The 14327-nt window shown below is 38.8% G+C and overlaps 1 protein-coding gene across 2 annotated transcripts; it reads left to right on the forward strand.

Moving 5' to 3' along the window:
• Positions 1 to 440: 440 nt before the first annotated feature.
• On the forward strand, positions 441 to 1663 carry LOC6539123 (mitochondrial fission 1 protein). 2 transcript variants are annotated; one of them, XM_015189811.2, is made up of 6 exons: positions 441 to 589; positions 651 to 718; positions 785 to 833; positions 890 to 1057; positions 1250 to 1362; positions 1499 to 1663. In XM_015189811.2, the coding sequence occupies exons 1-6, from the start codon at positions 545 to 547 to the stop codon at positions 1518 to 1520; spliced, it is 465 nt and encodes a 154-aa protein (XP_015045297.1). In that variant the 5' UTR covers positions 441 to 544; the 3' UTR covers positions 1521 to 1663. The 2 variants fall into 2 exon arrangements, with proteins under 2 accessions (XP_015045297.1, XP_002086024.1); XM_002085988.3 differs by lacking the exons at positions 441 to 589; positions 785 to 833 and having other exon boundaries at positions 653 to 784.
• The last annotated feature ends 12664 nt before the right edge of the window (positions 1664 to 14327 follow it).

Here is a 14327-nt window from a genome sequence, read left to right on the forward strand (position 1 = left end):
ATTTTATGAAGTAGCTTCTTTGTGCCCTGCGTATTTCCTTGTTGTAATCCCTGAGTAGGATCTTGTATTCCCCATTGATTATATCAATGTTCGCGTCTTTGGCCATACTGGCCGCTTTGCGCTTTTCGCGCATCATTTTTTAGTCATTAAAGTTTCAAAACCACAATTTAATAACATTTAAAAACAAAGAGCCCAAAATCTGAAAATTTTACAAAATGAAAACCCAGTATTTTCTAATCATATACTTGCGTGAGTTCAACCGACATTTTTTAGCCAATAAAGAAATGGTACGTAAATCTGCTAAAACTCTTAATTTTTCGATTTCCTAGAGCACGAAGGAATTTCTTTGGCTAAATTTTTTTTTTTTGTAAAAAAACCTATTTACAAAGAACCCCAGATTAATAAGTCTTAGTGGGTATTGAATATAAAACAGTCCATTAAAAAGGTAAAGGATGACGTTCTTTGGGAATTGAATGAACGGTCACTCTTCGCTTTTCATTCTCTGTATAAAATTGTCTTGTTTGCTAGTAAAATTTGTATAACTATGGAGGATCTTTTAAATGAAGTGGTACCACAAGAAGATTTAGAGGTAACATATATATTATTTTAGTCTTGGTTGTTATAAAATAAATATTTTGTTTTTGCTCTAGAGATTCGAAAAAAAATATCATCACGAACTTGAGTTGGATGGTGAAGTTACCACAGACACAAAGTTTGAGTACGCAATCTTAAATCCGAAACCAAAAGATTACAGCTGAATTTTTAATTTCTTATAAAACAATAGGTACGCATTCTGTCTGGTCCGTAGTCGTTATACAAATGACATTAGAAAGGTGACTCTCTCATAAAGCTCCTGAAATGTAAATATGATATTTTATTTATAATCTAGGGTATTATGATTTTGGAGGAATTGGCTCGTACTCATCCAGATGGAAGGCGTGACTATATATATTATCTGGCCTTTGGTAATGCTCGTATTAAGGAATATACGTCTGGCCTAAAGTACTGCAGAGCATTTCTTGACATCGAATCAAATGATCAAGTTCGCTCCCTAGAGGTTAGTAACACGTACAAACATGTCACATATCTTTTACTGAAAAAAGTATAGATTCAAAAAATTTGTGGCTTTAAAATATTTATGACACTACACCAAATTACGTACATTAGGGTGGTTTCAAAAATATATTTACAAAAGATTTGGCAAATTAAATGTACAAATTTAAAAAATATATAACCTTACATATTTCAGGAATATATTAAAAAAGAAATCGATAAGGAAGTGGCAAAGGGTATGGCGGTTGCAGGCGGAGCAGCTTTAGTACTTGGCGGAATATTGGGACTTGGCATAGCTATGGCTAGAAAGTAATATTTAATATTAAAACGTTTTTAACCGAACAATCTTCTTTTAAAACAATAATTGATAATTAAAGATTTATTATTTAAATTAAAGCTACAGTGACCTAATTATTGATACAATGTGTCGTTGTTTATTTTTTAGTAAACAAAAACGGGAGAAATAGCAACGTCAACACTAAGGAAAATGAATCCTTCTCGAAAGGTGCACATCAAAGATGTCAATCCTTAGGATGTGTTAATTTACTACACAAACATTCTAGTTAATCTATGTACGATTAATCAATAAATTATCCAATTGTTTCTGGTAGATCTATGTGTGTGTCAATTACATATGTATGTATGCTTATTCATGCCCTGCAGTTCCATTCACCACTTATCATCAATTTATCACGGCTTAGAATTAATCTAGACCGCTTAATCCCCGCACTTCGTAAACAATTAACAATTATTTTTACATTGGCGTGTCCATTGGCGACATTCATCGATTATACAAAACATCCCAAAAACAGTAAAATCGTCGCTGTTAATCACCGCACATTATTAACAGCAGACCACATAAACGAGTTTGGTATTACAGGAAGACAACGAGTTTGCCCTTCTTTGAATATTTCGTTATAATATACCTGACCGCAACTCGTATGTTTTGGCCAATTCCTGACTAAGTTCTTTATTACGCAACTTAGAAACAATAGACTATGCCCGTTCATATTTTTGCTGTTCGGCTAGCAACCAATTGTCAGATTAAAATTAATGTGTTTTTTAACTACATACTGTATACTGAAGCTCAAATGGAAATTTTTGTGAATCAAATAATATAAGAACAAATTCATTAGTCAAAATTGTAATTACTTTCTGTCGAATTTGCTCGTGCAAAGAGGTTTTAGCAGTTGTGAACACGTAGGCACAAACTGGCGAAAGTACGAAGCTAGTCCAATGAACTGTCTCAACTGTGTCATAGACTGCGGGGGCGGTAAGTCAAGAAGAGCTTGTATTCTTCTTGGATTTGGACGCACCTCACATGCTTCAATTTCAAAACCCAAATACTTAATACAAGATTTAAGAAAAAAGAGTATTTAGATATATTGAAAGGAAATCCAGCAGTAATAAGTGTTTGCAAATCTACTTGTAATCTATCAAAAGCTTCTTAGCACTGGCAGCTATTAGAAAATTACCCATATAAACAATGAGGTATTTATGGTCAAGATACCCTAAAGCACAATTTATAGCTCTTTAAAAAACAGAGGGTGCATTTTTAAGCCGAAAAGGCATTGTCAAAAATTTATATTGTCCCTCGGAGTCACAAATTCTGATTTCTCGATTGAATTTGGATGAATTGGAATCTAGTGAAATCCATTTGCCATATCTAGAGACGAGAAAAACTTAACTTAGAAAAAATAAGTGGCAACGGATATTTATCAGAAACTGTGTTCCAATTTCATTCTCTGTAGTCGACACAGAGACGGTCTGTACCGTTTTAACTAGTAATATCCCATACGGAGAAGAACTGGGTCTTATAATTTTGGCACTCATCAATTGTTGGATCAAACATCAAATTTTTTCTTTCTCCTCAACATGGGCGTCTCTGACCTGTCTTGTTTTAATCAATTAAACGAATCTGGGTTTGTGGAATACCACTTACGAATGTGTTTGAGTACTCTTGTAATAATAATAATACTAATAATATATCTTTATCTGTTCCACGTTAATCTTGATACAATGGCCAAATCAAAATTTCATTCAGAAATTAAATAGGTAAAACGGACTTTTCACTAAATATAGTATGGGCGTTAGATGTAATTGTAAAACCGATAATAGCTCAAATTGCTTTGAATAAATATTTCTCGCCCAATTAAGACATCATACTACTAATCATATTCATCTAAAACCGCATGAAATAAGATTTCAAATGTGCGTTCGCATAATTTAACATTTGGCAGTATCTGCGTAGTACTACAAACCGTACAGTTTCCAATGCTTCTTAATACAACTATGTTGCATACCCTAGTTCCGGATAGTCTCAGTGAAGCAACCTCCTTGATCAGCGAGCATGCTGCTCCTGAATTACGGGTTTTCGCTGGGATCGGGTTCGAATGTTCGAGCACTATCCAATCCGTCGCCGGGTCCTAGGCTGTTTTGCAGCCTGCACGTTCTCCTCTCTTCTACAGGGTTCACGTCCTACTCCAGGTCACTCCCATCGGACCACCGGCTATGGGTCTCAACCTCGAAGTTTGGGTGGGCCGACTGATAGGCAAACGGCTATCCTCCGAGCGCCATTGCTCTACGGGGTCTCTTTCGTGCACATACCCAGAGTGGCTGGTTGTTTATTCTGTGACCCAGCCGTTCAGCCCTCTTTGTTTTTGCCCTTCCGTTATTTCCCTCCGGATTTCCCCATCTGTGATCACTTACCCTGAGCACAAAGATATTTTCTATCGGCCTCCCTGCATTCCGAGGCATCTCCTCTTAGTCTGTTTCTGGCTGCCTTCAGTTTCAGATGTCTAACTTCACGGTACTGTTCTCCTCCGCGGGATTTTCTAGGTGGTAAGCCGTGTTGACTTTGGCGGTAGCCTGACGAAGGAACGGTCTTGCTTTTTAGATCTCGCTGTGTTGGGTGTCTTTAGGGATAGTATTTTCATTTGTTTGCGTCATGCTTTTGTTGATTCCGGACTTGGCCGGACGCTTAAACATTAGAATTACTCTGTCTATTCATTTGTTCATTGATTCTGCCGAATCCTTCTAGAGTCGACTTCTATAGGTACCGTCTCTCTGGTAACGCCGCCTGATCCTGCGGCTTTGGGTCTTTAATGTGTACCGTGCGTTCTTTTCTGTCTGCAAACATGATCTCTGGCCACTTTACCTCGCAATTTTATTGCGAGCTATAACTTGACCTCTTGTAATCGTTAGTTCGTTTGTCCACCAGTACTCGTGGACTCTGCTGGTCATATGCCACATCCCCAGTATACATCCGTTACGGGCACACGGCACTAGTATCAGCCTCATAAGATCATGTACGTTGTGCACTTTCCATTTCTACATCGGTTGTCACGCTTAATTCTCGTGATCGTTTATTATTGCAGTATGAAACAACTTTACCTTCTATAATCTTGCTCCGTTCTGTTCGACCATTCTCTGACTTACTCCACAGCTGCACATGTGCTGTTCCCTTATAGGTTGTTTCAAGTTGGATAACCTTAGGCAGACAGTATGGCACAGGACCCTGTGAACCGATCAACTAAATATTTCTTAATAAATTTAAAAATTGGGTTTATCTGACTTCAAAGTGAATTTTTCCTTTTTTTTCTACGAATTTATTTATTTTTACCAAGAAAAGGGTGCTTTTTAATTAATTCTTTAATAATTATATTTTGTACACATAATTTTTAAAACTCCGTTCAATTCGCGAGTGCATCTCTTTTGGTTTGTGCACTATTATAAACAAATGAATTAAACCTTTTTTGTTTTTTTTTCTTTGGTTTTTCTCTTGGTTTTGTGCGTTGTTTGTTGGGCTGCTTGGTGTTGCTTTTATATGCTCCAGCTCTCTAGCTCCCAAATACATAATCGAATGTTCTATGCGTGCTGACTGCGCTCTTGCGGTACATTTAACTGCTCTTTTACAAGTTTTTGATTTTGGGTCTTTGTACAGTGGTCTGAATCAAAAGAAGACAGAAGATTTTCAACAATTTCTGAAATATAAGGGGCAAATATGAAACAAAATAAAAAAAATGTTAAATTTTTAAAATGTGTGGGCCTAGCAGTTTTAAGGGGTTTTGTGTTTATTCTTGAGTATAGATCACCACAATACGGAGTTTATTCATTCCGGATTGAATCGCTGCATAAAACTTCTTACTGTTCTTAAATGTTATTTAATAATTGTTTAAAAAAAAAAAACCATAACTTGGTGGCAAGAAATAATAAATAATAATTAGGCGTCGACCTACAAGGGACGAAAAAGAATGCGTCTGCGCAAAAGGATTTCATTTTTACATATATTCACACGATCGTACTTAGTGATTAACTATGCGAAGGTTGGCGAAGGCTGGGAAAATTCACAAAGAACGAAAGACAGCCCTATTATGCTTCCGCCACCGTCCCAAGCTGCTAGCGCCTCCAGCCTGTCAATCATCCTCCAAAAGGCTGCTTTGTCGCTCCTTCTAAGGTCGACGACTCTCAAGCTCTCATGGAAGCGTCGGCCAATGCATGTAACTGTACCGGTTACATCGGGTCGGAATGCACGAAACAAGGAACCATCCGGTTGAGAATAGGATCTTTCCTTTAATCACAATGGCACTAAATAAGCCGAGGCAACAGCTTTGATGTCTGTACCGTTTTTGTCACTCGGAAACCTATGACAGAAGAGTCATTTTGAACGTGAAGGCATATTCGATAGGCAACCCCGATATTCCCTTTGCCCTAGTTTACTCTAAATCTGAGATAGCTATTAAGTAAAGTCTCAAAATATTTCTCAGATACAGCGCCCCAGGTGAGATTAAAACCTAATTTGTCAATTCAAATCCTGCTTTTTCAAGAACCTGAGATATTTCAGATTTAATTGTCTTTAGCTCTTTACGCATTCAGCACCAGGTGATGTAATCGAGGTAAAACCGAATTTAAATACGTCGCCAACTCTAGGGAATGAAAATCTTGCAGATTCACTCATCCTTTTTAAACACCGAATAGCCAGAAATGGGCCCAGTACCATATGTGACAGTATCATATGTGACGCTGTTTAATCTTAAGGATTCAGAGGGGTCTCTGCTCCAGACTATGGGCTGAATTTGTCTCACCCAATGTATGATTTATGTGATTATGTTTTAGGTTTACTTCAGTTTTATTAAAAGGAATTATTTGTGGGGGTTTTAAGACTTCCCAAAGTTTTAATAGTGTCTTTGCACAGTGGTCTGAATGAAAATAAGAAAGAATGCTGTAGATAACCGTTACTCAGCTAATGGAAGTGCGAACGAGAACATTTTTAACAATTTCTGAAAAATCGGTGGAAATTGGAAACAAAATAGCAAAATGAAAAAAATTTAAAATTTGTTAAAAAGTGTGGGGTGTAGCAGTTTTAGGCGGTTTATGGGCGTTAGAGTAAGCGTGTCAAAAAGTTTTTTTCTTGAGTATGTATCACCTGTTTGGAGTCCACAATACGCAGTTTAGCACATTGGCCCATATTAAATCGATTCAAATCGCCTTAATTGGGCTGCATGCCTAAGATTCCAGTCGAGAAATATTAATTAATGTACCTTCCCTAGCTAATCGTAGAAAGATGCTTCGACCAGTCTTTATATGTAATAAAATTCCGGGTGAAGTTAAACTTTTCTGTTCCAAGCAGATTCACTAGAAATTACGTACACCTTATGATCTATGATTTGAATGTCCCTTAAAGAGTATAATGTTCTATTTATAATATAATTATCCTATTATCTCTAATCCTGACTCTTTGCCGATTTAAAGCGATCAATACTAACATTTTCAGGCATGGTAATCGTAAGTTTTTTTCGATTTCGATTTGGGCCAAATCGAACGATTTCGTTTTTAGGTGCTCTGGTTTTCGCAAAATTTTTGCTATCGTTTTGCTATAGGAATGTTTCGTTTCTCATCGCTTCTTGCTGCTCAAACGCCTGTTTTATTTTATTTGTAAAAAAAAACAACGTGAATAATGCCTTTTATATTTGCAAAGAAAAGGCAGAAATGGGAGGGCTTCGGAAATTCTTGAGCTGCCACCTTTTCCACAGTTTTAATTCCGATGTTCGCAATTACTTTTTTACTGCACTTTGATCATTTAAGTAATTACTTTTTTACTGCACTTCGATTATTTAATTAATTAAATTATGTCTAAACATGTTTTTAGACATGATAAGTAGACAAACTATAAATATGTTCTATTTATGGGCTGCAATAAACATGTCACGGGACAGCATAAGTGGCAACTACATTTAAGTACGATTGCAGTGGTCTATTGCCGAAGTGTCAAGAGATATGACCACGCGGAGGTGATTAGCGTGATCATAGGCCTCAAACATAGATTTAAGAATAAATCTCAGCTGCATTGACCAACGCACACTGCAGCGTCTTACAAGCGTTGCATTATATAATTAGATGATAAGAACCTATGTAAGAATGAATAAAAGGCGATCCCCTCGCAGTATCGAGTCAGTTAGATTTAACACCCGAATCGAATCATTAAGTGTACGCATTAGTTTAAAGTGTGAACATTTTGGACCTTCGAGAAATTCTGTTGTTTTCCCCCACCAGTGGTAAGACACACAGAAGAAAAAACCAGCAACACTTGAAGAGATAAATATACCAAGTGGATAAAAATTATCTGATACCGCATCGGCTCGGAGCGTCCAGTCAAGTTGATAATCTGGTTCAACTGGTGGACAGAAGAGCGGACAGGGTAAGGCAACAAAAGAGCCTAATCTACGAAGCCCTAGATAGTTCAAGTGAGATTGAACTAGTCAAGCAGCTGGCAATGATAAAAATTCTTTCAAAAGAACAGAATGTGCTTTAGATGCTTTGGAAAGCATAGTGCTATCGACTGCAGAAAGGAAATAACATGCAATCAATGCTCCAAATGAGACAACAGCCTTCTTTATGAAGACACAAAACGCAGTATCAACAGCAATAGCCTCAATCAAGGCCAAGACAAAGGCTGGAGGTTGAGGGCGCTTATTGACGGTGGATCCCAGAACCGGTGATTTCAGAGGAAGCAGCACAAATATTAAGGATTCCCAGAGTAAGGAGTACTATAGAGGTCGAAGGTATCTCCCAGACTACTCAATTATCAAAAAATAGTGTCCACCTGACGATCAAACCACAAATTCCAAGCAGCTTCAAAACATCAACGGAAGCATAGGTTTTACCAACACTCCATAGAGCCCTTCCCAGCAAAAAGTTTGATATTAATATCAACAAAGAGTGGAAGGGCTACAGGCTAGCAGATCCTCGATTTAACGAGCAAAGCAGAATTGACTTGGTGTGGATCTATTTCCCCTGACTACGATGGAGAAAATAAAAACCGTGAATGGAATCTTGGGACAAAAAAGTGCCACTACAATAATAAGTCTAAAGGACCTGGAATGCTTTTGGGAATTGGAAGATGAAGCCGATGAGACGATTACAGACAATGCAGAATGCGAAAGAAAATTCCAAGAAACAACTGTCATCAACTAGGAAGGCAGATTTGTGGTTTCAATTCCATTTCACCAAGAGGCAAAGCTGGGAGACTCTCGCAAACAGGCAATGACAAGGCTTATGTATCGCCAAATAAAGGTTGCTGAGAAAGACCAAGAATACCAATATATCCTATGGAGAAAAGATCCAAAATTGCCCATCAGTGAGTTTAAGTTCACCTCGGCAGCACCTTTCTTAGCAGTCCGATGTCTACGAGAGTTGGCAGATCGCTTTTGCCAAGAGGATAGCGTCTTAGCAGAAACAATTAGAGACGACTTTTATATGGATGACCTCATAACTGGTGAAGACACAGTCAACGAGTGCTATGAACTTCAAAGGAAATTGAGACAAGTGATGGAGAAGGCCGGCATGCATCTGCGAAAATGGGTTGCAAATGACGAACGTATTTTAGCCGACATTCAGGACGACGGTGCTACGGAGAAAATCTGCATTGAGGAGAATGAATCGATCAAAACCTTAGGACTTCAATGGGATCCGAAGAAGGATACATTTATGTTTTCGGCAGAAAACCCAATGCTAATAGTTGTCCAGAATTTTCGACCCACTAGGATGGTTGGCACCTGTAACGATTCAAGGCAAATGTTTCATTCAGGAACTGTGGAAGTTACCGATGACTTGGGACGTAAGGACGTAAGTACTTGGGACTTGGAAGTAAATCCTATAAAAAACAGGAAAACAATTCCAAAGTTGGAATTATGTGCTGCGCATTTATTAGCAAAGTTATTAGCGAAAGTGCAGGCTATATGGAGCTCTTGTTGCGTTGTTACAACGCATGCATGGAGTGATTCGCAAATTACTATTGCTTGGATACAGAACAAGCGCAGCAAAGATAAGTACGTCAGAACTAGAGTGGAAGATATAAATAAACTAATTCCCAATGTCAAATGGAATTACGTTAAATCGGAAGAAAATCCAGCCGACGTGGCTTCAAGAGGGATATCACCGCAAGCTCTTAAATTCTGTGAAATTTGGTGGAGAGGGCCGAATTTGCTATCTATAGATGCACAACACTGGCCCACTCAAAAGGAATCGGAAATTGTTGTGGTATTCACATTGATAAAATCCGAATATCTGCAAAACCATCTTTTATCGAAGTATTCATCGATCGACAAACTTCTTATAGTAATGGCGTATGTATTACGCTTCATAACAAAGCTGAGAGGAAAATCGCAACAGCCGTCACATCTTACGGTGGAGGAATTAGAGCTAGCGAAGATTGCCGTGGTAAAAATACAACAACAGCTGGATTTTGGACACGAAGTCAGACTACTCAAAAATTGTTGTGGTATCCACATTGATAAAATCCGAATATCTGCAAAACTATCTTTTATCGAAGTATTCATCGATCGACAAACTTCTTAGAGTAATGGCGTATGTATTACGCTTCATAACAAAGCTGAGAGGAAAATCGCAACAGCCGTCACATCTTACGGTGGAGGAATTAAAGCTAGCGAAGATTGCCGTGGTAAAAATACAACAACAGCTGGATTTTGGACACGAAGTCAGACTACTCAAAAACAAAAGACCATTAGATCCAAAGAGTAAGTTACAGGCGCTAAATCCGTTTTTGGATAGTGATGGCGTACTTCAAGTTGGTGGACGACTACAAAACGCAATGATACCGTATAATGTAAATCATCCAATTATACTGGATAAGTCACATTTGACTTGGTTAATTGTAAAGGATGCTCATAAAGAAACTCTGCATGGCGGAATTAACATTATAAGAACTTATATTCAGAGGGAGTTCTGGATATTTGGCATACAAAATTCCTTAAAGAAATATTTAAGGGAATGTATTGTATGCATACGATACAAGCAAGAGATGTCCAGTCAACTGATGAGAAATTTACCAGTTTATCGAGTAACGGCTGATTACTCGTTTCAAATTACTGGAATCGACTACGCCGGACCGATCCAGATTCGCTGCTCAAAGGGAAGAGGTCAAAAAACGTATAAAGGATACATTTGTGTATTTGTCTGTATGGCAACAAAAGCGATACATCTGGAAGCTGTTAGCGACCTTTCGTCAGACAAATTCCTGGAGGCTCTTCGACGGTTCTTTGCAAGACGAGGCAAGAGTGAGAACCTATACTCAGATAATGGAACAAACTTCGTGGGAGCTTTAAGAGTATTGGACACAGAATTTGTAGCTGCTGGGACATTTTCTGGTGGGAAGACCTCTAATTGGAGCTCCTGAACATTTTGACGAAAGTAAGACAATCAGCTCTTTGGATGAATGGAAGCTTATTGAATGCATCAGAGGTGATTTTTGGAAGAAATGAAAGGAGGAGTATCTGGTGTCATTGCAACAGTGAACCAAATGGCGCCAAGTAAAACGCGAGAACACTCACCCTGCAAGATGGCCAATGGGAAGAGTCATTAGTACGACTAAAGGACAAGATTATAAAGTCCGGGTAGTCACGGTTAAAACAAACGATGGGGAAGTAAAAAGATCGCTAAACAAGATCTCTCAACTTCCTGTTAGCGTAGCAAAACCAGCTGGAGCTGCAACGCCATCTATAACGGAGTCAATGCATAAATGAGAGACGACTACTGGCCGTACATTTTCCCCCCGGAGAATGTCTAAACATGTGTTTAGACATGATAAGTAGACAAACTATAAATATGTTCAATTTATGGGCTGCAATAAACATGTCACGGGACAGCAAAAGTGGCAACTACAGATAAGTACGATTGCAGTGTGTCTTAAGATGTGTTTAGACATGATTAGTAGACAAACTATAAATAAGTTCTATTTATGGGCTGCAATAAACATGGCACGGGACAACCTAAGTGGCAACTACAGATAAGTACGATTGCAGTGGTCTATTGTCGAAGTGTCAAGAGATATGATGATTAGGTGATTAGCGCGGTCATAGGCCTCAAACATAGATTTAAGATAAATCTCATCTGCATTGACCAACGCAGACTGCATCGTCTTACAAGCGCTGCATTACATAATTAGATGATAAGAACCTATGTAAGAATGAATAAAAGGCGATGCCGTCGCCGTAGCAAGTCAGTTAGATTCAAACACCCGAATCGAACTCATTAAATGTACGCATTAGTTTATAGTGTGAACATTTTGGTCCTTCGAGAAATTCTGTTCAGGAGAAAAAACCAGCGCTTCAAAGTAAAAAGAGCTAGGTTATTCGAGAAATTCCCCACCAGTGGTAAGAAACACAGAATGAAAGACCACGCCTTAAAGTACTAGGACGATAAGGTGAAACATTGTGTTCTTGCTTTTCCTTGGCTGATCAATCAGCTGTGAGTCGAGGCACAGCTAGGTCAACTGGGCGACCAATCAAAAAATCCTCCAACGGATCACGCCAAAGACAAGCAGAAAGCACAAAAAAGTCACAGTGATTGTTTTCCCAAGATGTTGTCGGAAAGATCTGTGAAATTGATGCAAGACCAAGGAGTGCTGGAGAACAAAATACTGCAAGCCATCAAGGACACGGCATCTATACCAGCAATAGAAGCATTGGTAGACCAATTTACTACTAACAACAATGCGCTGGTAAAATTTGGAGTTGGCGATCATCAATATTTTAATGACAAAATATTCATTAAAACTATGGATGCTGTCAAGGCCTACAAGGAGTCGCAATTAAAGGTAGAAACACTTGAAGAGGTAAATATACCAAGTGGATCAAAATTATCTGATTCCGCATCAGCTCAGAGCTCCAGTGCAGTTGTTAATCTGGTTCAACTGGTGGACAGAAGAGCGGACAGGGTGAGGCAACAGATAAACCTAATATACGAAACCCTGGATAGTTCAGGTGAGATTGAACTTGTCAAGCAGCTGGCAATGATGAAAAGTCATTGGTCCAACGTGACGGACACACTGAAACTGCTTGAAAACAAGTATGACAGAACTGTCTTTGATCAAGATGAGGCAGACATTCTGCAATCTGATGTTGCCGCACTAGAAATGGTACTTCAGAGGAAGTTGGAACAGTGCAAAAGCTCCAACTACGACGTGCCAGAACTCCCAAAAGTGGACCTTCCAACGTTCAATGGAAATGCGAAGGAATGGCCAACATTTTACGAGCTGTTCTCTGAACTAATTGACAGCAGGAAGGATCTCAGCAACACAAGGAAGCTGGGATATTTAAGAGCCTGCTTAAAAGAAGAAGCTCAAATGGTGGTTAGCCATTTGATAACGGGATCAGCGGCTAGCTATGCAGCAGCGTGGGAGCTTATCTGCAAACGCTATGAGAATAGCAGAAAAATATTCTCCCAACACTTCAACAAATTAATGGAACTGGAGTGGTTGCTGCCCCACGATGAGAAAAATTTAGGGAAGTTTTTGGATACTGCGACCGAGAGCATATTCATCATAAAGCAAAAAGGAAAAATAGGAAGCTCTGCTGACGTAATTTTAGCTGAAATTCTGCTGCGGAAATTTTCGCCAGAAGCCTTGCAGCTGTATGAACAGCATGTAAAAAAGGCAAGAGCTATACAGCCCTTACAAGATGTACTAGAGTTTATTGAGTAACAATACAACTCAGTAAATGCCATTACCAAAAATACCGCTCAGTTAGATCGTGTGCCTTTTGCTCTAAGGATGGCCACGATATGATAAAGTGTCTCAAATTCAGAGCACAATCAATCGAAAAAAGAAAAGAATTCGTTCAAAAGAACAGCATGTGCTTTAGATGCTTTGGAAAGCATAATGCTATCGACTGCAGAAAGGAAATTACATGCAATCGATGCTCCAAAAGACACAACAGCCTTCTTCATGAGCCTTCTTCATGAACAGCAATAGCCTCAAGCAAGGCCCAGAATAACTATTGGCTACAGCTGTTGTTTTAGTGAAAAACAAAGCTGGAGGTTACAACGAGTTGAGGGCGCTTATTGACGGTGGATCCCAGAAGACGCTGATTTCAGAGGAAGCAGCACAAATATTAAGGATTCCCAGAGTAAGAAGTACTATAGAGGTCGAAGGTATCTCCCAGACTACTCAATTATCAAAAAATAGTGTCCACCTGACGATCAAACCAAAAATTCCAAGCAGCTTCAAAGCATCAACGGAAGCATTGGTTTTACCAACACTCCATAGAGCCCTTCCCAGCAAAAAGTTTGATATTGATATCAACAAAGAGTGGAAGGGCTACAGGCTAGCAGATCCACGATTCAACGAGCCAAGCAGAATTGACATGGTGATAGGGTTGGATCTATTTCCCCTGATTATGATGGAGAAAATAAAAACCGTGAATGGAATCTTGGGACAAAAAACCAAATTATGATGGATTGTGTCCGGAAATATAACTCGAGCAGCAAAGCACAAAATTATAAGTGCCACTACAACAATAAATCTAAAGGACCTGAATCGCTTTTGGGAATTGGAAGATGAAGCCGATGAGACGATTGCAGACAATGCAAAATGCGAAAGAAAATTCCCAGAAACAACTGTCATCAACGAGGCAGATTTGTGGTGTCAATTCCATTCCACCAAGAGGCAAAGCTGGGGGACTCTCGCAAACAGGCAATGGCAAGGCTTATGCAAATGGAAAAGAAGTTTCAAAGAAACCCAAAGAACTCGGCTGACGAATTCATGAAAGAATACCTTAAGATAGGACATATGGAATCTGTAAAGACAACGGATCAAGGTAATACTATTTACCCCATCAAGCAATCATCAGGCCTGGAAGCTTAACTACGAAGCTACGAGTAGTTTTTGACGCATCCGCAAAGACGACAAATGGACTAAGCCTAAATGACGTTATTATAGCTGGTCCTAAGATTCAAAACGATATATTCGATATTCTAAT

The sequence above is a fragment of the Drosophila yakuba genome, chromosome 2L (genome assembly GCF_016746365.2).
Source record: "Drosophila yakuba strain Tai18E2 chromosome 2L, Prin_Dyak_Tai18E2_2.1, whole genome shotgun sequence".
NCBI lineage: Eukaryota > Metazoa > Arthropoda > Insecta > Diptera > Drosophilidae > Drosophila > Drosophila yakuba.